Source organism: Haliotis cracherodii, unplaced genomic scaffold, assembly GCF_022045235.1.
Source record: "Haliotis cracherodii isolate W230 unplaced genomic scaffold, xgHalCrac1.p SCAF_11, whole genome shotgun sequence".
NCBI classification, from domain to species: domain Eukaryota; kingdom Metazoa; phylum Mollusca; class Gastropoda; order Lepetellida; family Haliotidae; genus Haliotis; species Haliotis cracherodii.
In genome coordinates, this window is record NW_027266266.1 from 12,580,060 (window position 1) to 12,604,651 (window position 24,592).

A 24,592-nucleotide genomic window follows, 5' to 3' on the forward strand; every position below is an offset into this window, starting at 1 on the left:
CTCAATAACTTAATTGTGTTGCACATGTATGGTGTGTGATTAATGTTACGTGTGTATTTTGCATCGAAGTGTTGACTTCGCTTATGAGTATTTAGCCAATGAGAAGTTTTCATAGCCATAGACTGGGTTCCTATCTACCTAAACTAAACCGCGCTAAGCTTGCGTCGCGTTCCAACTGTGGAACCAGTTTATCATAGCCAGTCCGACTTTTAGGCTATCCCGAGATTAGAGTTACCTGCCCGTGGATATCACGAAAACTGTGTATCGGAAAACTTCGACGATGGGAAAACGGTATTATTGTGATTATTGCGATAAATCTTTTGCAGATAACGCAACCAACAGGAAGAATCATTTGATGGGCGTTTATCATCAAAAGCAAAAGAAAGCCCATTACGATTCTTTCATAAAAAGAGGTAATTTAATAATTTTGATAACTTCGAAATTAGATTTATCATGTCTGAGACATTGTCTCTTCACCCCTCATTCTGAGTTCATGACAAGATAGGTTCTGTTTAGACTTTTGCTCTCCACTGTTCGACATTTCATTTATCATTGCTTAAGTTACGATTCAAGAGGTATCTGGTAGGCTAATGAAAGGACACACATCATCATTTAATCTAATTCTTAGCTTCATATTCTAACAGATTCTTGTTCTAGTTCTTATTCAGCGAGCCTGACCACCCGATCCCGTGAGTCGCCTCTTAAGACAAGCATAGTCACCTTTTACGGCAAGCATGGGTTGCTGAAGACCTATTCTGGATTTGTAGTCAAGTTGTATAAAGGTGTGTCAGCTATATGTGTGAGGAAAGTTCAAAGTGCTACAGGTCTCAGATGTTTATCACTTTGTTGAAACCCACAAGCTGACAAACCTAGAAACATTATAAGACAAACCAGGATTAGAACTCATTATCATAGGATCCTGACAAGACTAAGGGACACAACTCTGCGGAATAAACGTAAAATATCGTAGTAGTGGGACGATACACTGACGCATCTGTGAAACGGGATGTTTTACTGTTCGATACAAGTATCGATCACAGTTGCACACTAAGTAAAAAAATATTGATTCTTACTCTTACTTTAATAACTGTTTCACCAAACACTAATTAGTAATGAAAATTATTTGGAAAAAGTAAATATTTTCATCCATTGCGGCATTCTTGACACTATCAACTGTAAATCGTCAGTGTGCCAGGTATTTGGCCATACTGTCTATGAACACGATGACTTACGCACCACAGATGAGAGCACATGCAAGCATCGTGATACATATTGCATCGTGACCAAGGTATCGTGAAACATATCGGATCGCACAGTTGGTGTATCGTCCCAGCCCTAATAACCAGTGTGCATATTTTGTGTTGATCTGCTACACGGATTTACACTGCTTACACACTGATTTTTATGTTTATACTCAATAAATGCAAAATAGCCATGAAGATCCAGGTTAAAAAAGGTCTTCAGCAACCCATTCTTGCCGTAAAAGGCGACTATGCTTGAGGCAACTAACGGAATCGGGTGGTCAGACTCGCTGACTTGGTTGAAGCATGTCATCATATTCCAATTGCCTGGATCGATGCTCATGATGTCAATCACTGGATTGTCTGGTCTAGACGCTATTAGTTACAGACCGCCTTAACAAACAACAAACAAACTATAAATGCAAATATATTGATTTCAATTCTTAACAGACATGACCAAATTTGATTTACGGATGGTCCCTAGAAAGTCAGAGTAACAACAGTTAATATCAGCACGATCAGAGAGTAGCAGTTGGCTTCACACGTAATATTCCTGTTGGGAATTGCCCTGGGCTTTTAGGGTGACGAACAAAGCTACCACTAACCTCTCCACTACCCCCCGACCCCAATATCAAAGATGCCTCAAGCTATTCAACAGTGGCCCGTAAATAATCAAGTCTGGACCACACAATGCAGTGATTGATATCGTCAGCAAGATGGCGAGATGACATGTAATCAGCCGAGCCTCACCATCCCATCCACTTAGCCATTTCTAATGAGTAGCACAGGCTACTGGGGACGTATTCTAACCCTGAATCCCCATCTCTCGCATAGATTTTCTATAATGGCGATCATTTTCTTAAAATTATTTCAGGCGACTATGCTTGTCGTAAGAGGGGACTAACGGGATTGGGAGGTCAGGCTCACTGACTTGGTTGATGCATGTTATTGTATCCCAATTGAGTGGATTGATGCTCATGACATCTATCCTTGGATTGTTTGGTCCAGGCTCGATTATTTACAGACCGCCGTCATATAGCTGGAATATTGCTGAGTTTGGCGTTAAACAACAAACAAACAAACAACTGGAATACTGTTCTAAGCAGCACAGAGCCAAACTCACCCACTCACTCACATACTCACGTTTCAAGCATGTTTTCTCTGTTCCAGATCCGGCCAAGGTCTTAGCGGAGTCTTCCAAACTACCATTGTGTCACAACTTCAAAACTACAGGTACTGTGTCCTTGTTAGTTACGTCAACCAATGTAAACAATCGGTAATTTCCTTGCTTAATGCTCGGCAAATACCAATTAACAAAGACTCTGTTGATATTTTCCATATTGAGAAACACTTGTGATGAATGATCTCTTTAAATTAATGTCAATTAATGACTTATAATGATTTCCTTTTTCATGTCTGTATGACAAATACTTGCCATCTGTGTAGCGATGTGCAATGTCAAGGTCATGCACACATTGAGACAATTAAAGTGTGCTACAGTCGGTGAGGTGAGGTGAGATGGGGTTTAACATCGTGTTGAAGATTATATAGTGAATTGTGTGTGTGTGTGTGTGTGTGTGTGTGTGTGTGTGTGTGTGTGTGTGTCTGTGTGTCTGTGTCTGTGTGTCTGTGTCTATGTGTACCATGGGAATTTGAAGTCTGACCTTCATTCTCAACTCGACACATACAGTTCTTGCAGGCCTCTTAGGGAACATAAGGGAAAAATATGGTCACTTTGAAGAATATTTACAAACACTGGATCAGTAACAATGATACTGTTCCAGAGGTGAGGTGAAATGGGGTTTAACGTCATGTTCAAGGTTGTTGCACTGATATAGCGACGTGCATGCACGTGTGTGTGTCTGCTTGTACTAGTCCGGTCTGATGCCAATTTATAGTGTCAGCACACTGAGATACCATGCCGCAGTTTAACATGGATACCCCACTCAGATACAGTTTACTGACTCCGAGCCGACCAATCCTTGTTTTAGCCCCTTAATGCCAAACACCAGGCAGGGTAACAACAAGTACCATCATTTAACGTTTTGTGGTACGGCAAGGAAAGGTTTCGAACACCCAACCTTCCTCTCGGGCAGGCACTCTATCCACTTGGAGGCGGTCCTGTGCTTACAGTAACTTTGTTTTCAGGGGCGGTCGGATAGCCTAGCGGTTAAAACGTTCACTCGTCACGCCGAAGACCCAGATTCGAATCCCGACATGGGTACAATGTGTGAAGCCCATTTCTGGTGTCCCCCCGCCGTGATATTGTTGGAATATTGCTAAAAGCCATGTAAAACCAATCTCAATCTCATTCAATTTGAAATTTCCTGACAGCTCATTGCTGAAAAAGAGGGTCATGTCATTTGAACACGTTAAATGAAAGTGCTGCTAGCTTTGTTATGAGGGTAACTAGAGGCAAGGGACTTTCTGTTTCATAGTTGAACTGTGTTGGGCGTGTATTTTTATGTGAAACAAGGACTCGTCAGCTCGGAGTCAGTATCTTGCGTCTGAGTGGGGTATCATTGTTAAACTGTGGCATGGTATCTCAGTGGGCTAGCACTATAAAATCGGCATTAGTCTCAACTAGTTCAAGCAGCCAGACACATGTGAATAATGTTAAACACCCCTCACCCAACCCACATTAAGCTGACAAGGTGTGATGTATGCCTAGCTGAGATACTGTTCAAATTGGGGGCACGGGTGGCCCAGTCGTCTAAGGCGCCGCGATTCGCTGTGCAGAGTTGCGTCCCTTGGGCACGCCAGAAACCTATGATTCTGGGTTCGAATCCCGGTTCGCCCTGATTATGTTTCTAGGTTTGTCAGCACCATACCCGTGCTAGTGGGTTTCACCGAAGTGACCTGCATCACTTCGGGCTTTCCTCCCACATTAAGCTGACACGCCGTGATATGACTGGGATACTTTTTTGAAAGCGGCGTTAAACCCAACTCACTCACTCACTACTGTTCAAATTAGTGGTAACTGACACCTCATTTATTCACGCACTCAAATTGAACCCAGACAGCAATATGCATTCTAGCAGCTGAGATGACATCCTCAATATTCACATCTTCCTGAGGCAAGGGAGTTAACTGACTGTAAAAGTCCAGTTTCCACCCTTGATGAACTAGGCAGGTATTATGGAGTTATATTTTCTATGCATAGTCAAATCAAAATCGACATTCAGTTCTTAAGCTTCTTTGCAGATTTCTGTTGATTGCAGGATTTGCAAAGCATGTGCACCTCCAACTCAGCTTCAACAGATATTTTCCAAATCTTTTCATGTTTTTAATCAAGGTGCTCACATGATTTGATGCACTTCGCAAGGTGAGACCTGTTTTATCACAATATAGATCTGGATTATCGATCAGATCGTCTTGACTAGGGGTCGCCATTTTGTTTAAAGCAAATGCAAGTCATACGAGAGGTCGAACCTGATTGGTCCATATTAGAGGCATTGAAGGGACATAACTGGTAATGGCCACTGATGGTGCTACAATTGAGCCCCGAAATTCCAGCCTAGTTTGGCAAAGGTGGACATTTGACTTTCATAGTCAGGTAACTCACTTGCCTGGGGAAGATGCAAAATTCCAGCGTGTTAAATCTAAAAAAAATTCATGTTCTATTTTCATAAATACCCCAGACGCATTTCCCTTTTATAGCTTCATTTCAGAAGTGGCATCACTACCTCAATATCTCCTCTTACTTAGCAGAGAATTTCTCTTGCTCTTGAGAGTAATTTGATTGGATGTTTTTTTAGCATCAGCCTATTTGAATCAGGCTCCATGCAAAGCTATGGCAGCAAATGGGTCTGGGTAGTTTTTCGTAATAGAAGGGAGAGTTGAGGATGCTGAGGTGAGAAAACATGGATGTCAGTCTTAGATGTTGTGTTATGTTTAGAGTATCACTGGATATATAAATGCTATTGTTTTTCCAGGGGAATGTCATTATGGTGTCAACTGCCGGTGGTCACATGTGACTGACAAGGTCAGGGAAGAACTAGAGAATGAAAGTGAGTAGACAGACAGACAGACAGACAGATTTATTTCGTTTATGTGGCCAGGAGGCGAACAGTACGACATTTTGCCGGAGGATAATTTGTCGTGGAGCACTATTTGTATATTGGATCTAAATAGATGTACACATTTGAGATATATTAGTTATCAATGTATCATCTTTCTTTCATATATCTTATTAACAAAAACTGCAAGTCTGAGAGAAGGTAGCTATTTTTGCCGTTCTTTGCTTGTACAAATATTCTTTGTGTTGGATACGTATAATAATAGCAGGCATTCTCATATTAATAACACATGTGAAAGTAGGGTAGTTGTGATCATCTTAGCGCTACTACTGTCTTAAGTCTAGATGAAAGAAGGGTAGTTGTGATCATCTTAGCGCTACTACTGTCGTAAGTCTAGATGAAAGTAGGGTAGTTGTGATCATCTTAGCGCTACTACTGTCGTAAGTCTAGATGAAAGTAGGGTAGTTGTGATCATCTTAGTGCTACTACTGTCTTAAGTCTAGATGAAAGAAGGGTAGTTGTGATCATCTTAGCGCTACTACTGTCGTAAGTCTAGATGAAAGTAGGGTAGTTGTGATCATCTTAGCACTATGACTGTCGTAAGTCTAGATGAAAGAAGGGTAGTTGTGATCATCTTAGCGCTACTACTGTCGTAAGTCTAGATGAAAGTAGGGTAGTTGTGATCATCTTAGCGCTACTACTGTCGTAAGTCTAGGTGAAAGTAGGGGTGTTGTGATCATCTTAGCACTACAACTGTCCTAAGTCTTGGTGAAAGTAGGGTAGTTGTGATCATCTTAGCGCTATGACTGTCGTAAGTCTAGGTGAAAGTAGGGGTGTTGTGATCATCTTAGCACTACAACTGTCGTAAGTCTAGATGAAAGGAGGGTAGTTGTGATCATCTTAGCGCTACTACTGTCGTAAGTCTAGATGAAAGTAGGGTAGTTGTGATCATCTTAGCACTATGACTGTCGTAAGTCTGGGTGACAGTATGGAAGTTGTGATGATCTTGACGCGAAGATCCATTTGTGGAATACAGCCTGGTTTCTTAAGTGGATAGTGGCATGAAATATCAAATGTTTTTAAATTTGTCATCCTTCAGACATTCACCTGTGGGGTTTCAAGTTAGAATATGTCTGCAGAAACTGATGCTGGTCGTAAGAGGCGACTTAATGTATCGGGTGGTCAGGCTCAGTGACTTGGTTGATGGCGTGTCATCATTCCCTGACGACGTGGATCGTTGCTCACAATATCAATCACTGGATTGTCTGGTCCTGGTTATGTATTTAGCTGAAATATTGCCGAGTGCAGCGTTAAACATTTCATCCATTCTGCTGTTCTGTAGGTTTATGCATGAAGTTGTAATGTTAATTGAATATATACTTTCACTGCACTTGTATAACAAGTTTTAACAATCTGTTAAGAGAAAGGGTAAGTCAGCCTGTGATATTGTAATAATTTGTCTTCCTTCTTCAGTCAGGAGTAGAAGAGAGGCCACACAGAAGCAGAGGCAAGAGGAGGAGAAGGTGCCCACACTTGAGGAATGGCTGGACAAACGGTCCAAGAAACTGAAGACTGAAGAAGATGTGAAGAGTGGCATCACAGAACCATCGGATGAAGCAGCAGTGTTCCAGCTGCCGGTGTATTCACTACCTCCAGTCCTTGCCAACATCCCCAACCTGCCTCCCTCACTCCTGCCCCCACCCCCAGATGCTTACAAGTATCTGCCCTTGGAGGAGTGGGGATGAACTAGAGGTACATGGGTAGGAGCTTGGCCCTGTTATTATGTACAGACTGAATAATGCTGAGTGCGGCATTAAATGCAAACAAAAGTTTCAGATTGGTCAAGTTGGTCAGGGGGCACTTAATATGGAGAATATGGTAGCTAGGATTGAACATTCACTCCCTTCCTCATTGTGTCCATCTGACTTACACTTGAGTGACGAGCTTAGATGTCAGAAGGGGGCACTGCAACTCCTGTGCAAAGTTGTGTCCCTTGGGCATGGAAGAAAACTATGATCATGGGTTCGAATCCTGGTTCACCCCAATTATGATGGACCCGTGAAGATTCCGGGGTAGAATAGGTCTTCAGCAACCCATGCTTGTCGTAAAAGGTGACTATGCTTGTCGTAAAAGGCGACCAACGGGATCGGGTGGTCAGGCTCGCTGACTTGGTTGATGCATGTCATCGATCCCAATTGCATGGCTCGATGCTCATGATATCAATCACTGGATTGTCTGGTCCTGACTCCATTATTTACAGACCGCCGTCATATAGCTGGAACATTGCTGAGTGCGGCGTTAAACAACAAACCAACCAACCAATTATGATGCTAGGTTGGTCAGCACTATACCCGTGCTTGTAGGTTTCACCTGCATCACTTTAGGCTTTCCTTCTACATCAAGAAGACATGCTGTGATATAACTGGAACACTGTTCAAAGCAGTGTAAATCCCAAATCACTCACTCAAGTATGACTCGACACAACACGACAGTGATTATAAGATTTATTACATGTCATATATTATGGGAATCATTTCACAATTTCCTGTATGTACAGAAATTCATTGTCAATAAATGGACAGAAAACCTATCAACTTCTGTTTTAATCTTGCCATCTTGTTCATGCCAATATTGGACCAACACCCAAGTGGGTGCCGGTTAACTCCGTGACATTTTGATATTTGTCGAGGTGGGGGTTGATATGAACATGGTGATGAAAACTAGGAATGAAACAAAAATGTAATTGAAAATCAAATCATTTTTCTCTGAAATAAACTCAGACTTCCTATTCTACTACTACTAGTAATGACACTCGTCTTGACCTTACAAACAGTACTGTCAAAATGGAATCGTGAAACATCAGAGGTTTCTCAAGAAACTAAACACGTGACTATTCATGCCCAAGGTCAGAAAACCAAGGTTTGACTATATTTCAGCAGAAAAGCCTATTTCAGCTCCAGTGCAACGAAATCAGCTCCACAGCAACGCCTTCAGCTGTAACAACCTAGCAACAACAACAGCATGTCTTTAATAAACAGGAACTAGAAGATATGCTGTGCACAGTAAAAACATGCCAACAATGTACATAACAGATGTAAAATTGGAAACAATTTACAGCTTACTTTTGGCGGAAGAGCAATGTAAAAACTTGCCTCAATATTAACATCTTAACAATTTACAACACCTATGCATAATACGTGTAACAAGGCACCATTTGTTACAATTCTAAATTTTCGGGTTATTTTTAGTCATTCTTTATTTCAGTGCAGATAGCTGCTTCAGGTTTTAATCTGAAATTAAATGAGGAAGAATTTATGGATGTTCCTTTCTATATTATGAAACTGCTTGCTCCTTCATCTGGTGAATAAGAAATCCCCTGATGAAGGAGTAAGTATATACACCGAAACGTGTTCCTCATAATAAAGAAGTTGACATCGATAAATTCTCTTCCTTATGTATCACTTCTAAATGCCATTCAAAGACTTGAAATTTAATATTATGAAAATCATTCAACCTTGACAAATAACTTTGAATGTATTATCGAGCATTATGTTAGGCGTAATTTGCGCAAAAACAAAGCTGCAGGGGACGTGATGACTTTTCACCATAAAGCTTTTCAGGTGCATTAAGGCTGTGTACGTTCCGATACAAGCCACAAGAATTCTGGCCTGATTAAAATACCAAAGACTGACTGCTTGTCCTACAAGTATGAATAAACCAATCTCAATTAAATCAGATCTCTCACTCCAATGCAATAAATCTCTGGGTAAAGATCTGAAAACACCATTGAAGGTTTCTTTGGAAGTTTGTTTTTGAGATAGAAAGTTCAGACACTGGTTGAAAGCTTTGCTACCTCGTACCAAGAAGTTAGATCCAGCCTTGAGGCTGATTACAAAGTTCGCCTGTCATGACCTACTTTGGAAAGTTTGGATCTTCACACAGAGAGGTATCAGAGTTAGGCATCTGTGTCAATTAGATTGGACTAAAATACACTTTGACATGAATTAGTAAATTATCTACAGAAGAAATTATCCAAGATTTAGCCAATCCTATTTTCAAGCTAATGATGGCAGTCGACTGGCATACATTCAATATCAGATTCTCTTGTTCAGTTCTTAAATATTGATATTGAATATCTATGAACAATAAGTAAGATATTATGATAAGGCATATGATTAACATCTTTATTATCCATACACAACATTTAAGGGCAACTTGTGATAAATTTATAGGACCAGGGTGCAACCTGGTTTTGTCTGGTGTAACCTGGTTTTGTCTGGTGTAAACTGGTTTTGTCTGGTGTAACCAGGTTTTCATGTCAACGTGCACTCACCGCAGGTTAAATCAAGTTCGTAAATCAAGCCCTGTGTACAATAAAGACCTTATCTTTAATATTCCTTGACATAATTATTACAACTTCTAAATAACTATACAGACTTTGTAATTAAGATACTTTAGCTAAAACTTAAAATAGAAACTTTCTTTAATCTTTTTGTCAATCTGGTTAAACTAAACGTATGATTGTGGCAGCTTAAGTTGATATTATAAGGGTAACGCTATTTTTCAGGGCATTATTATTTACAGAAGCCCAAGGTCTTCCATTAACTCCCCAATGAAGGAGGACGGTTGAAAAGACCGAGGGCTTCTGCAAATGATTAATGCCCTGAAAAATAGCATTACCGTTATAGCTAGAATGGATGGAATTTGCCATAAGATAAAAAGAAACAACAATATCGGTTTGGAAACATTTACTGCAATCGACACCAATGTCAAAGACCATCTTTTACAAATATGGTAACGCCAGAGAACTAATCAAACGACGTCACTATTGACCATGACGTCACCGTTTCCTAACCTATGACGTCACCTAACAACGGGCGTGATAATGGCCTGTCGTCAAGCAGTATGAGGGCATTATCAAGTCACAGTGGCCCGCTAATTTCTGATAACATGCGGGCGGCTTAATGATAATTCTATCCATTTTAGCTATAATTTCTTACAATTAAGTACGTATGTGGTCTTCTGTGCCCTTATTGCATTACCCCAGTCACACCACTAGGGGAAAACAGGATTGTATCACAGAGATGCAAACTCCAGGTCCTCTGCAACCGAAATCAACATCCTAACCCTTCGCTTTTCTACTCCATCAACCTGCTCTCTGCCTTCAGTGGACTCTCGTTTATTTAATTTAATTTAATATAGACATATTAAAAGACATATATGTCATACATCTGAATGACATGTATGTCCGAAATACGAGATTTAAACATTCAAGTCTTAATACAAAGACAACCGAAAGCTAAATATTTATGAAAAGATCATAAAGAGCGAATGAACACATTTTTATTTGAAAAAAAAAAGAAGTAAATAAGAAGTAGAAAATGTTTAAAAATATAGTGAGTAGTACACTGACGAGGGACGTAAAAGGTCTGGAATGTATCTACGAAACTGAGACATGAGTATGATATGGAAACATTTGGACCGAGTATGGCTTAACTAGGATGCTTATACTGAACATATCCTGCCCAACAGTGCAGCATTCGTGATCACTCGTGTCATTCCAAGAGTAGACGCATGGCGACTGAAGCCCCTTCTTGGCCATCTTATCTTATCTTATCTTCACGCAAGTAGGCATAGCCAAAAATATAATCAGCTTGATGTGTGACGTCCGCCTTTGTTTCGTAAGTTTATGTTTATATGTTAACATACACGGATGTTGTTTTCAACCAGTTGTTATGGATGGATAAAACAGACTCACTTCAGTACATGTATATTTAGTGAGTGAGTGAGTGAGTATGGTTTTACGCCGCTTTTAGCAATATTCCAGCAATATCATGGCAGGGGACACCAGAAATGGGCTTCACACATTGTACCCATGTCGGGAATCGAACCCGGGTCTTCGGCATGACAAGCGAACGCTTTAACCATTCCAGCTGTATTCCAGCTATATGACAGCAGTCTGTAAATAATCAAGTCTGGTCCAGACAATCCAGTGATTGATATCATGAGCATCGATCCACGCAATTGGGATACCGTGACATGCATCAAACAAGTCAGCGAGTCTGACCACCCGATCCCGTTAGTCGCCTCTTATGACAAGGATAGTCCATTTTACGGCAAGCATGGGTTGCTGAAGACCTATTCTACTCCGGATCTTCACGGGTCGAAAGAGACGAGTGGTGACGAATGCTGACCTAGGATGAGCTGTAACAACATTGTTTATGTCGCAGCAAGATACATGTATAAGGCTAATACTGTATACATACAGCATACTTTACAACACGATATTAGGATCGTTGGCAATTACAAAGTCGGCTAACTCTCCATGTTTTTGGTCCACGAAATATTAGAAATTGATAAGATAATTTAGCATATTCATTGATAATATTTCTCTCTGTCCAAATATGAGTCAAATTGATCATAATGAAAAAACAAAAATTGTACTTGTTGCAACAGAAAGGATATGTTAAAATACATGACAAGATCCTGGTAAGATAATCATATGATATTGTATCTCTTGGGAATAAACCAAAGAAGGAAGCATGAAATTACTTTATCAATGACAAAATATTTTTATTCATATTTTAAATCTTTTCATATTTGAAGTGAAAATTATTTAACACTTCCAGCAAAACAAATATGAATATTTTGGACATAATTCTGGACAAAACAACTGGTCAGGCAAACATGGTACAGTGAACAATAAACAATGAAGTCACCTACACCAAGTGCCTTTCATCGTTTATTAGTTAATTAACAAAAGAATTGGCTTAAAATGAAGGTGGTCGGGGGGAAAAAAACAACCCAAAAATGCTACTAATGAATGTAAACAAACTTGTACGTCATACCTGTGATTGTGAAATGATACAGAAGGATAAATGATTGTTTGTTTTTGTTAGAATAAAAGATATTTATACATAATTCACCATTTCTAACAAACAGTGTTCACAAAATCTTGAAGTTTTTAATCTCATCTAACTGTAAAACAGTCAGCCAAAAACGTTATCGTCCACTTCTTTTTCATAATTTCAGGTTATTTTGTCAGTCAGTCCCGTAAACCAATAACAAAATTCAGGCCTAAATCCAACCAAACCAGCCATTGATCGACATTCAGATATTTGTTTATACCCAAGAGATCTGATCAAGTACATATACAGCAGAACACAATATGAGGAACTGGTTACCATGGTTACACAGACTTCAACATAAATAGTAAGCATTGACTATAAGACGATGAGTAATACTGAAAGATGGGTTGAATCACAGTTACATGAAACGATAAGGGTTTTTTTCACAGGTAACAGTGTGAAAGAGTCTCTAAGAATGCTGAAAAAGTCACATAGTTTGAGAAAAAGATTCACAAAAACAGCGTACAGGTGCCACGGTTATATTCATATTGAACTAAAAACATAATAATCACAGTTATGTTATTTTTCAAATTGATAAGTATATTCAATTCAAATTTTGTTTTCCAGAAAACAATTGAGCTTTGTGTGAACAGTATAAGATTTGGGTCTACAGGATAATCATAGGTTTGAGCTAAAGTGTAATAAATTTACATTTGAGAGAGTATCATGAATATCGGAGGTTACGAACATACTAATCTGATTTCATAATGATGATTATAACGGGAGTACTAGTTAATTATATCAAGTGAAATCATTAACTAAGTGCTGTGGTACATAAAGTTGGCACACAAAATTCACTTAACAATACACTGCTGTTAGTAAAAAATCATATCTATAATATGTCTGATTTTTATCATAAATTATAACACCCAGTCACTGAATTCATAAAGAGATACCATTCGATTCACCGAATATGGGAGTGAATCGTTGCAGCCCTACTGATAACAGTACGATTATCAACCTTCTTTCGAATTCAGGGAATTTATCCAATTGAATATTAATCAGTGAGATACATTGAATATTCTTAAAGATACGAATACAAGACGTACAAATTTGCTGAGTTACTGGATGAATTCCAACTGTTTCTTGAATAACGAAAGGAATGTTCTAAACACACCTGTCTGTCTTTAACGAATGCTTCAGCCCAGGTGTTCAAACATTATTAAATTAAAGGTAAAACATCCACATCAGATATCTCATGGTGGAACCTAACACACCTGGACTTGTCTTGGTGCCAATGTAGTGTGGTTTAAATGACCTTGCTAGAATATGAACTAGACCATTCATCAGACTTATATGGCCGTAGAGAAAAACGTAAGTCTCCAGCCAATATTTGAGAAGTAATGTGACATACAGTTGATATTTTGAGTAAAGTTTGTTTGTTTGTTGTTTAACGCCGCACTTGGCAATATTCCAGCTATATGACGGCGGTCTGTAAATAATCACGTCTGGACCAGACAATCCAGTGATTGACAACATGAGCATCGGTCCATGCAATTGGTATCGATGACGTGCATCTACCAAGTCAGCGAGCCTGACCACCCAATCCCGTTAGACGCCTCTTATGACAAGCATAGTCTGTAGAATTCATTTAATATATTCAGTACTTATAACCAAAGAAATTTAACCCATGTGCAGGCTAACACAGACATGACACAACCAGAAGAAGAATCTTCACCAGCTAGATATGTGCTGTGACAAGATTCTGACTCTTACTGTAAGCTGCAATTACCTTATCAGAAAACATTAAGCAATGGAATTGATTCAAAAAAAAATTCCAAAGAATTTCTGTTATCTACACTATGATGCAAGATCTTAATCTAGGATACAAATTCCAATCTTCACAGTGACCATTTGTCATCCTTTGTTTTGTCGAAGTCAGGCAATCCTTTTCCCCGCTTACTAGAGGTGACCTGTTATTTGACAAGGAATCCTTTGATGACAAGCAGCCCTGCATCTTTGCTTCAGTGATAGCAGTTGAGTTCAGTGCAGCGTGAAAGCAATCTGTTTACGTATTCAGTTGAAGCACTCCAGTGCTAGAGCGTGACTGACTTTTTGTTTTAAGCCGCTTTTAGCAATAATCCAGCAATATAACGGCGGCGGACACCAGAAATGGGCTTCACACATTGTACCCATGTCGGGATTCGAACCCGGGTCTTCGGCGTGACGAGCGAATGCTTTGACCACTAGGCTACCTGACCGCCCCTCCAGTGCTAGAGGTACATGTATGGTGTCACTGCCTACCTCCCAGTGCTGCTAGAATTTGGATTGGTACCTGCGTGTTGACAGACAACCTCTTTATCTGCATCACATGGAACCATGGTTGCACTCTTGAATGACATAGCACTTGAACTCTAGACCACTATGTAAGCCTTGTAATATCTACATGTGAGTCGTCACCATATATCCTTGGAATTTTTTAATCTATCATCATCCACAGCACATATTGAATCTATCAATAATACTGAAGTTGAATCATTCAGTATCCACAGCGCCTCACTCCTAGTGCAGTGAAATCCTTCAGTTGTTCACAGTGCCTTGCTACCTGTACAGTAAAATCCTTTAATTGTACAGAGAAATTCCATCATTTGTACAGCACTGAAATCCTTCCATTGTACAGTGAAATCCTTCAATTGTACACCACTGAAATCCTTCACTTGTACAACACTGAAATCCTTCAACTGTACAGCACTGAAATCCTTCAAATGTACACCACTGAAATCCTTCAATTGTACAGTGAAATCCTTCAATTGTACAGTGAAATCCTTCAAATGTACAGCACTGAAATCCTTTCAATTGTACGGCACTGAAATCCATCCATTGTACAGTGAAATCCTTCAATTGTACTGCAGCTGAATACTCAGTATCCTCACTACTTGTGCAGTGAAATCCTTCAATTTTTCCACAGCAACTGCATCCTAATGTATCAACCATCAATATGACTTCTCTGCATCTTTCTATCAACCATCCTTCATGTCAACAGAGGGTCATCCGCCTTTCTCTGAAGCCTTTCAAGCACTGAATCCTTTCAAGCCTGTATCTTTCAGCAGAAATCAGGAACTCAAAGAATTGCATTTGGATCCTTCAAATCAGGTACCCAACAAAACTGCAGCAGAATCGGCAAGATCCGGAATCATAAAGAAGTGCAGCTAAATCCTACGAAATCAGGAATCTGTTGAAATCCTCATTCAACACTTGAATTCCATCACATCCTCAATCTTTTGAATCAACTGAATCTCTCATCCTCTCATATAACCACAATCCAATCCTTCGATTTCAGCAATTGCCGCCATGTTTTCCCAGGAGATAAATTCCTCAGATATGTATCCAAGATTTTTCATTACGGAAGAAGGTTTCACTGCAACTCAACGTTCTGTCCAAGAGGAAAACGAAAACAGTAACAGGGGGTTGATGCAGTAACTACATCAGCGATGAAATATGACATCGAAATGTACAACACAATGCTGACACGTATAGCGGACGGTCGATGTGGATAGCTCCGTACTGCAAGATATGATGACACACACACAATCTGTTGCACTTGGCCCAAAGGTATCCTGAAGAGTTGTACCAGGCTCACAAGCCTCACATCTAGTGCTATGCTTCACCTGAAATTGACAACAACAGTGTCATGTCTATTTCATAGTACATGTTGCAGAAACAAAACATTATCTACATAGGTTAAACTTGACATTAGTGTAAGTATTGCTATGTTTGTTTGTTTGTTTGTTGTTTAACACCTCACACAGCAATATTCCAGCTATATGACGGCGGTCTGTAAATAATCGAGTCTGGACCAGACAATACGGTGATTGATATCATGAGCATCGATCCATGCAATTGGGATACGATGACATGCATCAACCAAGTCAGCGAGCCTGACCACCCGATCCCGTTAGTCGCCTCTAACGACAAGGATAGTCGCCTATTACGACAAGCATGGGTTGCTGAAGGCCTATTCTACCCCGGATCTTCACGGGTCTCTACAGAATGAAAAGCAAACCCCAAGTATTTGTCACAGACTGCTGAGTCATCATCTAACAGACTAAATGTCTGTAAACTTGACATGGATTGCAAACTCACCTACAATGACACAAAGCAGAAGGCATCTAATTAACCCAGTGATACAAGGAGCCTTTATGTGAGTGAGTGAGTTGGGTTTAACGCCGCTTTTAACATTATTTCAGTTATATCACAGCGTGTCAGCTTAATGTGGGAGGAAAGCCCGAAGTGATGCAGGTCTCAGACGTTTACCACTTCAGTGAAACCCACCAGCACGGGTATGGTGCTGACAAACCTAGAAACATAATCGGGTCGAACCGGGATTCGAACCCACAATCATAGGTTTCTGGCGTGTGCCCAAGGGACGCAACTCTGCACAGCGAATCGCGGCGCCTTACACGACTGGGCCACCCGTGCCCCTGGAGCCTTTATGTGAGAGTTAGACATGAATCTTACAGTTTGGGTGATTACACCGATACATTGGAGCAAAGATAAAGGGATTAAACAGGAACTTCAACAGAGGCAGCGTTATTAGTGATATTTGTTACCAGAAGATGTATAATACATTCTGCATCTTTTGCCACTCTAGTCTAGTAAAATTCTATTCCATCTCTAGCAATAATAGTCTGTATGATTACACTAAACGCTAGGGATGAAACGATACATGATGTAACACGATACATGGGTCAAGGTCGCGATACACATATTTACGTTACTAGCATGGAAGCTTCCGGTGAGTGAGTGAGTGAGTGAGTGAGTGAGTGAGTATGGTTTCACGTCGCTTTTAGCAATATTCCACCAATATCAGGCAGGGGACACCAGAAATGGGCTTCACACATTGTACCCATGTCGGGAATCAAACCCGGGTCTTCAGTGTGACAAGCGAACGATTTAACCACTAGGCTACCCGATCGCCCCTGGAAACTTCCGGACCAAAAATATTTCAGCTGTAGACATGTTCGTAGTGGCAATTTTTAGTAGCGAACTTGAAACCCTAATTTCAACACACTTTGCGATATTTGACTGACAAAAACGCCAGGGGTCATTAAACGAGTAATAAGTAATTTATTTCCGCAAGTGTATCATCTTGTATCGTATCGTATCATCGTATCATCACATGAAAACTGTATTGTTTCTCCCCACTAAACTCTCCTGAAAATGTGTCTTGTACACTTGAACGTTTTAAGCACAGATTGCACAAATACACTTGGGATATTACAGATCAATCACAAATGACATTAAATAGAAATGTGTAACAAGCTTATTAGTTCTTTTGTCAGAAAATACAAAGTGATGTATTCCAAGCAATGTGTAAGCATTAGAATAATACCAAACCAAATATTTGGTAATGCAAGCAGAAATTGCTATTTTTGTTGTAAATTTAGAATTTAAGTTTTCCCATTTGAAAATAGTGTTGTTATTGAAACAGATAATCACATTCCCTTCTTTAAAGAAGCAAGGAAAGTCCAACAGATAGGGAAGCTGAGTTGTTAGATGACGTATTTGCTGATACATATATTACTGAATGTGTAGATTACCATGTCGTAAAGCACACGTCTTCCACAATTGAAAGTATTACTACGCTGAAAATTGAAATAGCTGAATTAATTGAAAGTCCACAGCAGACTAGTTTATTCTTTAACAAATGATAATACACAATATTTTGCACCCCAAAAATGCGTTTTCATAAAAAATAATTATCTTTAATTATGCAATTTTGTTAAAACTTCAAACTGCATTACAACACTTGTCATATTAATGATATTTAGTTTTGATGACAAAAACGTGCACATATCTCCATATTCTGTGTTGACAGTTTATCCTAAAGGGTGAGTGAGTTTAAAGTAACGCCGCCAACAGTATTTCAGTTTGTCACATCTTGTCAGCTTGATGTTGGAGGTAGCCAGAAGTGATGTGCTTCTTATGTTTACCAATCTGATGAAACCCAATAGCACTGTTATGGTGCTGACAAACCTACAACCATGAGGGGGAATCTGGGATTCGAACCTTCGATCATAGATTTCTGGCAAACTAAAGTCGCAAGTCTGAACAGCTAAATGAAGTACCTCAAACAGCTCGGCCCACTTGCACAAAGCCATCTTAGCGCTAAGATGAATGTAACTCCCATACTTGAACATAGGCTTATGATAGTCTTAGCGCTAAGATGATCGTAACCCCTATAGTTAAACATAGGCTTACGATAGTCTCAGCGCTAAGATGATTATAACTCCCAAACTTTAACACAAGCTTACGACTGTCTTAGTGCTAAGATGATCTAACTCCCATACTTTAACATAGGCTTACGATAGTCTTAGCGCTAAGATGATTGTAACTCCCATACTTTAACATAGGCTTACGACTGTCTTAGTGCAAGGATGATCGTAACTCCCATACTTTAACATAGGCTTACGATAGTCTTAGCACTAAGATGATCGTAACTCCCATACTTTAACATAGGCTTACGATAGTCTTAGCGCTAAGATCATTTGTGCAAGTGGGGCCAGCTGGACCACCCGTGACCCCATTATTCCAGAGATGAAATTGTACCAAGTGACTTACTACAATCTATATCATTGAACCTAGGACTGTGAAGTGCGTCTTCGTGGGAGCCACTGGTCACTGATGTTGACCGGCTCCCCCGCTGTCCCAGTGGAGCCTGATTATGACTGGCCAAGAAGCTGTCAATGTCCTCATCCGACAGATCATCAAGGTCATCACTGAAACGAGGAAAACAAATACTGCATCAAGTTTTTATAATAACCTTTTGTGACAAGAAAGTACCTGGACCACGCTTTGTGGCATGTGGTGTGTGTAGTTGCTTGTACTAGTCCAGACTTATGCCGATTTTATAGTGCTAGCCCACTGAGATACCATGTCGCAGTTTAACATGAATACCCCACTCAGACATAGTATACTGACTCCGAGCCGACCAGTCCTTGTTTTAGCCTTGTACTACACTTACACAGCAACGTGCATGCACGTGTGTGTGGCTGCTTGTACTAGTCCAGATATATGCCGATCTTATAGTGCTAGTCCACAGAGATACCATGCTGCAGTTTAACATAAATACCCCACTCAGACACAGTATACTGACTCCGAGCCGACCAGTCCTTGTTTTAGCCCCTGAATGCCAAGCGCCAGGCAGGGTAATAACAAGTACAATATTTCAACATCTTTTGGTATGACTCGGCCAGGGATCGAACCCCCGACTGTCCGCTCTCCGGGTGGACGTCTACCACTAGACCACAGAGGCGGTTCCACCTGTGTCATAACCGAAGCAGGAAATTAATGGTGTATGTTCAACACAAAGTGCATCAAGTAGTGTGTGGCAGTGCAACAGGAAGTGGTACCGACCTGTCCGACAGGAGACTGTCATCGCTGTCCAGGTCCTCCTCCAGGGCAGCCTGCAGGTCATTGATCCTCTTGAAGGCCAGCTTCAGGTCAGACTGGTTCTGTATGGCGTCGACCTCCAGTTCCTCCACTCTGTTGTCCTGTAACACAACATGGAGGACATGAAGACAAACACTGAATGGGCAAAAACTCAGGCTGTGTATTACAATATATAAGATAGCTTTGCGATAAATCGCAAAGAACATTAAAGAATGAAGCGTGGTTTATTTCACGATATCATGACATCATTTCTGGAGATCGCATCTTGATGACGTCATATATTGGATTATTTTTTAGAGAAGTGCCCATCCGCAGCCATTGACAGCAGATGCCAGAATTATCTCCCCTTGACCAGTAAGTTTCATAATTGCCAGTACCATATCTACAATGCACACTGGTATTAAATAAACTTTATGGTGATTAAGTAGACCAATTCTTACCAGTTCCTGTTTCTTATTGGTGGCATCAAATTCCTTCTTCTGGGAGTCTGTCAACTCTTCTCGGAGATCCCGCAGCTGTTTCTGGAGACGCTTCATCGACTCCTCCATCTGCATTTTCGACATTCCCATGTCTCCTTTCTCCGTCTTCTCCTTCTCCAGCTGCTCCTTCAACCTGGATACCTGGACCTGCACATCAACATCAACGGTAACTCTCGCACGGTCACGCTCGCTACATGAACCAAATAATGACATACTGTAATGCCGACATATAGCTGCAATATTGCTGAGAACTGCTGACATATAGCTGCAATATTGTTGAAAACTGACGACATATAGCTGCAATATTGCTGAAAACTGCTGACATATAGCTGCAATATTGCTGAAAACTGATGACATATAGCTGCAATATTGCTGAGAACTGCTGACATATAGCTGCAATATTGCTGAGAACTGATGACATATAGCTGCAATATTGCTGAGAACTGCTGACATATTGCTGAGAACTGCTGACATATCGCTGCAATATTGCTGAGAACTGATGACATATAGCTGCAATATTGCTGAAAACTGCTGACATATAGCTGCAATATTGCTGAAAACTGCTGACATATAGCTGCAATATTGCTGAGAACTGCTGACATATAGCTGCAATAACGCTGAAAACTGCCGACATATAGCTGCAATATTGCTGAGAACTGACGACATATAGCTGCAAAATTGCTGAAAACTGCCAACATATAGCTGCAATACTGCTGAAAACTGCCGACATATAGCTGCAATATTGCTGAGAACTGACGACATATAGCTGCAAAATTGCTGAAAACTGCCAACATATAGCTGCAATATTGCTGAAAACTGCTGACATATAGCAGCAATATTACTGAGAATTGCCAACATATAGCAGCAATATTGACTTCTAGCCAAACAATGTATTTTGGCATTATTTTCAGTATATTTAGTTTATGGACTAGTATTTCTTTTATCTTTCAAGACCAGAAGAAATTTTACTGAGACTCAAGCTTCGGACTGGTCACAGACTGAGACACTGGAGATGTGTTGATCCTCAGTCCTGAATCTCACCTCTATTCTCTGCCTAGTTGTCTGTTCCAGATCTAGTTTTCCTTCTAGCTCTCGGATCTTGTTCTCTAGCCGGGTGACGGAGTGCTTGTCCACGCTTGTGTCCTCATACGACATGACCCTGGATGAGAGATTCTCCACCTACAGGGGCAAACAGCTGGTCAGTCACAGAGGTCAGTCAACACAAAGACAAAAAATGATTCTATATGATATATATTACCAGTTATCTTGATCATGGGTAGGTCAACCGGTCACCTTTGACAAAAGCTATTAGAGAGTTGCAGGTCGCGCACCTATGTCATGCACTGATGATAGCTGGCTGATTTCTATCTGTAATTGCGTATGATGTCATGAAATCTCAGATCTTACCTCTTGCTGGAGGTTACATCTCTCTGTCGATAATTCTTCTATCTGCTGAAGCTGTGATGAAAGTGTTATGTGATCAACAGATTGCTGAAAAGAGAAATTGACATCAGTAAAATAACAGAATGAAAATGAAAAGCTGAAAGTAATAGTTCTAGTGGTGTGGAGGGATATATTCTCTCAAGAGTCTCTGAATGTTTTACACATTTTGTTTTTTCATATATTTTTTGGTCTTCGATGTTCTAATTTGTCTCTTAGGAATTTTACTTTACATGTTTAAAAAGCACTACATGAGCTCTGTTTTTTTTCAATAACGTGTACTGTTTGTTTGTTTGTTAGTTGTTTAATGCCCCACTCAACAACATTCCAGCTACATGACGATGGTCTGCAAATAATCGAGTCTGGACCAGACAATCCAGTGATTGGCATCATGAGCATCGATCCACGCAATTGGGATAAGATGACATGCATCAACCACGTCAGCGAGCCTGACCACCCGATCCAGTTAGTCGCCTTTTACGACAAGCATAGTGGCAAGCATGGGTTGCTGAAGACCTATTCTACCTCAGATCTCCATGGGTTCTAACATGTACTGATGTGTATACCATGACATAAAGTCAGGTGAGCTAAAACAATATACTCAACATTTAATAAGCACTAAACGCAATGAAAGTTGTATGAATCACTTGGGACGGGTAACTCGGGTTGGGTGGGTACTGAGTAGGTCAGGTGAGGTGAAATGGGGTTTAACGTCGCGTCCAAGATTATTGCAATTATATAGCGACGTGCATACACGTGTATTTGTGTGTGTCTGCTTGTACTAGTCCGGACTGATGCCGATTTATAGTGCTAGCTGAGATACCTGACCGCAGTTTAACATGAATACCCCACTCAGACACAGTATACTGACTCCGAGCCGACCAGTCCTTGTTTTAGACCCTTAATGCCGAGCGCCAGACAGGGTATCAACAAGTACAATCTTTTAACGTCTTTTTGTATGACGCGGCCCGGGATCGAACCCTGGACCTACCGCTCTCCGGGCGGACGCTCTACCTCAAGACCACGGAGGCGGTCTACTGAGTAGGACCCGGGTACCCTGACCCGAGTTACCCATCCCAGACCTAGCATCCCCTCCCTGTACGCATACACACAGGCAACTGTGAGTGAGTGAGTGAGTGAGTGAGTGAGTGAGTCATTGAGTGAGTGATTGAGTGATTGAGTGAGTCATTGAGTGAGTGAGTGAGTGAGAGAGTGAGAGAGTGAGTGAGTGAGTGAGTGAGTGAGTGAGTGAGTCATTGAGTGAGTGAGTGAGTGAGTGATTGAGTGAGTGATTGAGTGAGTGAGTCATTGAGTGAGTGAGTGAGTGAGAGAGAGAGAGAGTGAATGAGTGAGTGAGTGAGTGAGTGAGTGAGTGAGTGAGTGAGTGAGTGAGTGAGTCATTGAGTGAGTGAGTGATTGAGCAAGTGATTGAGTGAGTGAGTCAGTGAGTGAGTGAGTGAGTGAGTCATTGAGTGAGTGATTGAGTGAGTGATTGAGTCATTGAGTGAGTCATTGAGTGAGTGATTGAGTCATTGAGTGAGTGATTGAGTGAGTGATTGAGTCATTGAGTGAGTGAGTGAGTGAGAGAGTGAGAGAGTGAGTGAGTGAGTGAGTGAGTGAGTGAGTCATTGAGTGAGTCATTGAGTGAGTGATTGAGTCATTGAGTGAGTCATTGAGTGAGTGATTGAGTCATTGAGTGAGTCATTGAGTGAGAGAGTGAGTGAGTGAGTGAGTGAGTGAGTCATTGAGTGAGTCATTGAGTGAGTGATTGAGTCATTGAGTGAGTCATTGAGTGAGTGATTGAGTCATTGAGTGAGTCATTGAGTGAGTGAGTGAGTGAGTGAGTGAGTGAGTGAGTTATGCTCAATGCTGCTTTGAATAGTATTTCAGTTTTTACACACATGTCAGAATAATGTCGGAGGAATTTCCAATGTGATGCTGGAACCCATTTCACAAAGAGATTGAAGTAGCACTACGATTATCACAAGTCTCATAGTTAAACAAAAACCTACGACAGTCATAGAGATAAGATTTCTACGTGGAACACTTAGACATTTACCACTTCGGTGAAACCTACAGTTTTTAGTAAGGTGCTGACAAACCATGAATCATCATTGGGGCAAAAATTGGAATGGAAATCACAATCACAGTATTCTGGCATGCCTAAGGGAGACAACTCTGACAGCAAATTGAGGAGCCTTAGACAAGTGGACCCCTCAGAGCCCCTCATAACAGTGAGTGAGTGAGTGAGTTGGGTTTAACATCGCTTTTAACAGTATTCCAGTTATATCACGGCGTGTCAGCTTAATGTTGGAGGAAAGCCCGAAATAATGCAGGTCTCAGACGTTACCACTTCGGTGAAACCCACGAGCACAGGTATGGTGCTGACAAACCTAGAAACATAATCGGGGCGAACCGGGATTCATACCCACAATCATAGGTTTCTGGCGCGCTCAAGGGACGCAACTCTGCACAGCGAATCGCGGCGCCTTAGACGACTGGGCCCCCTCATAACACAGTATGATTGACAGAGTGTATTACCTGTTGTACAGCAGCCTTGTACTTCTTCATGATCTCGGTCAGATCCTCCTCGTTCTCCTCCAGCTTGTTCTGGAGGTCTGATTTCTCCCTCATAAGCGACATACAGCGGTCCTCAGCCTGAAGAACACCATATACACATATACATCATCATCACTATCATGAATAATACTATCATCATCATCATCATGAATAATACTGTCATCATCATCATCATCATCATGAATAATACTGTCATCATCATCATGATCACTATCATGAATAATACTATCATCATCATGATGAATAATACTATCACCACCATCATCATGATGATGAATAATATTGTCATCATCATCATCATCATCATCATCATCATCGTCATCATCATTACCTCCTGTTTGCTGCGGGAGAAGTCTTCTATCTGCTGCTGAAGGTCCTGTATCTCCAGCTCCATGCGTTTCTTGCCCTTCACCGCTGCCTGAGAGGAGAACAAGGCATCATCCAGCTGAAATACAGAAACAGATGATGACAGCAGTCCCTATTTCACAATGGAAGATGTCGGACTCCTGGCTCAAAGCAGAAATGGAAAGTCA

At 40.7% G+C, this 24,592-nt stretch overlaps 2 protein-coding genes across 4 annotated transcripts in view; one reads left to right on the forward strand and one right to left on the reverse strand.

Annotated features, from left to right (window-relative positions):
- Positions 1-255: 255 nt before the first annotated feature.
- On the forward strand, positions 256-7,005 carry LOC139456220 (zinc finger matrin-type protein 5-like). Its single transcript, XM_071237803.1, has 4 exons — positions 256-413; positions 2,412-2,474; positions 5,177-5,251; positions 6,734-7,005. The coding sequence occupies exons 1-4, from the start codon at positions 281-283 to the stop codon at positions 7,003-7,005; spliced, it is 543 nt and encodes a 180-aa protein (XP_071093904.1). The 5' UTR covers positions 256-280.
- Positions 7,006-14,084: 7,079 nt separating this feature from the next.
- The window catches only part of LOC139456221 (unconventional myosin-XVIIIa-like), a 153,069-nt gene continuing 142,561 nt past the window's right edge, over positions 14,085-24,592 (reverse strand). For 2 of the 3 annotated variants that reach the window (XM_071237806.1, XM_071237804.1), the window contains exons 32-39: positions 24,391-24,504; positions 24,021-24,137; positions 21,447-21,530; positions 21,081-21,218; positions 20,001-20,186; positions 19,525-19,661; positions 18,730-18,887; positions 14,085-15,776 (exon numbers count right to left, since the gene is read on the reverse strand). In XM_071237806.1, coding sequence (XP_071093907.1) covers positions 15,766-15,776; positions 18,730-18,887; positions 19,525-19,661; positions 20,001-20,186; positions 21,081-21,218; positions 21,447-21,530; positions 24,021-24,137; positions 24,391-24,504 — 945 coding nt within the window. In that variant the 3' untranslated portion in view covers positions 14,085-15,765. Of the gene's footprint in view, positions 15,777-17,708; positions 17,754-18,729; positions 18,888-19,524; positions 19,662-20,000; positions 20,187-21,080; positions 21,219-21,446; positions 21,531-24,020; positions 24,138-24,390; positions 24,505-24,592 lie in introns of all 3 variants that reach the window. The other variant, XM_071237805.1, reaches the window with a different exon arrangement.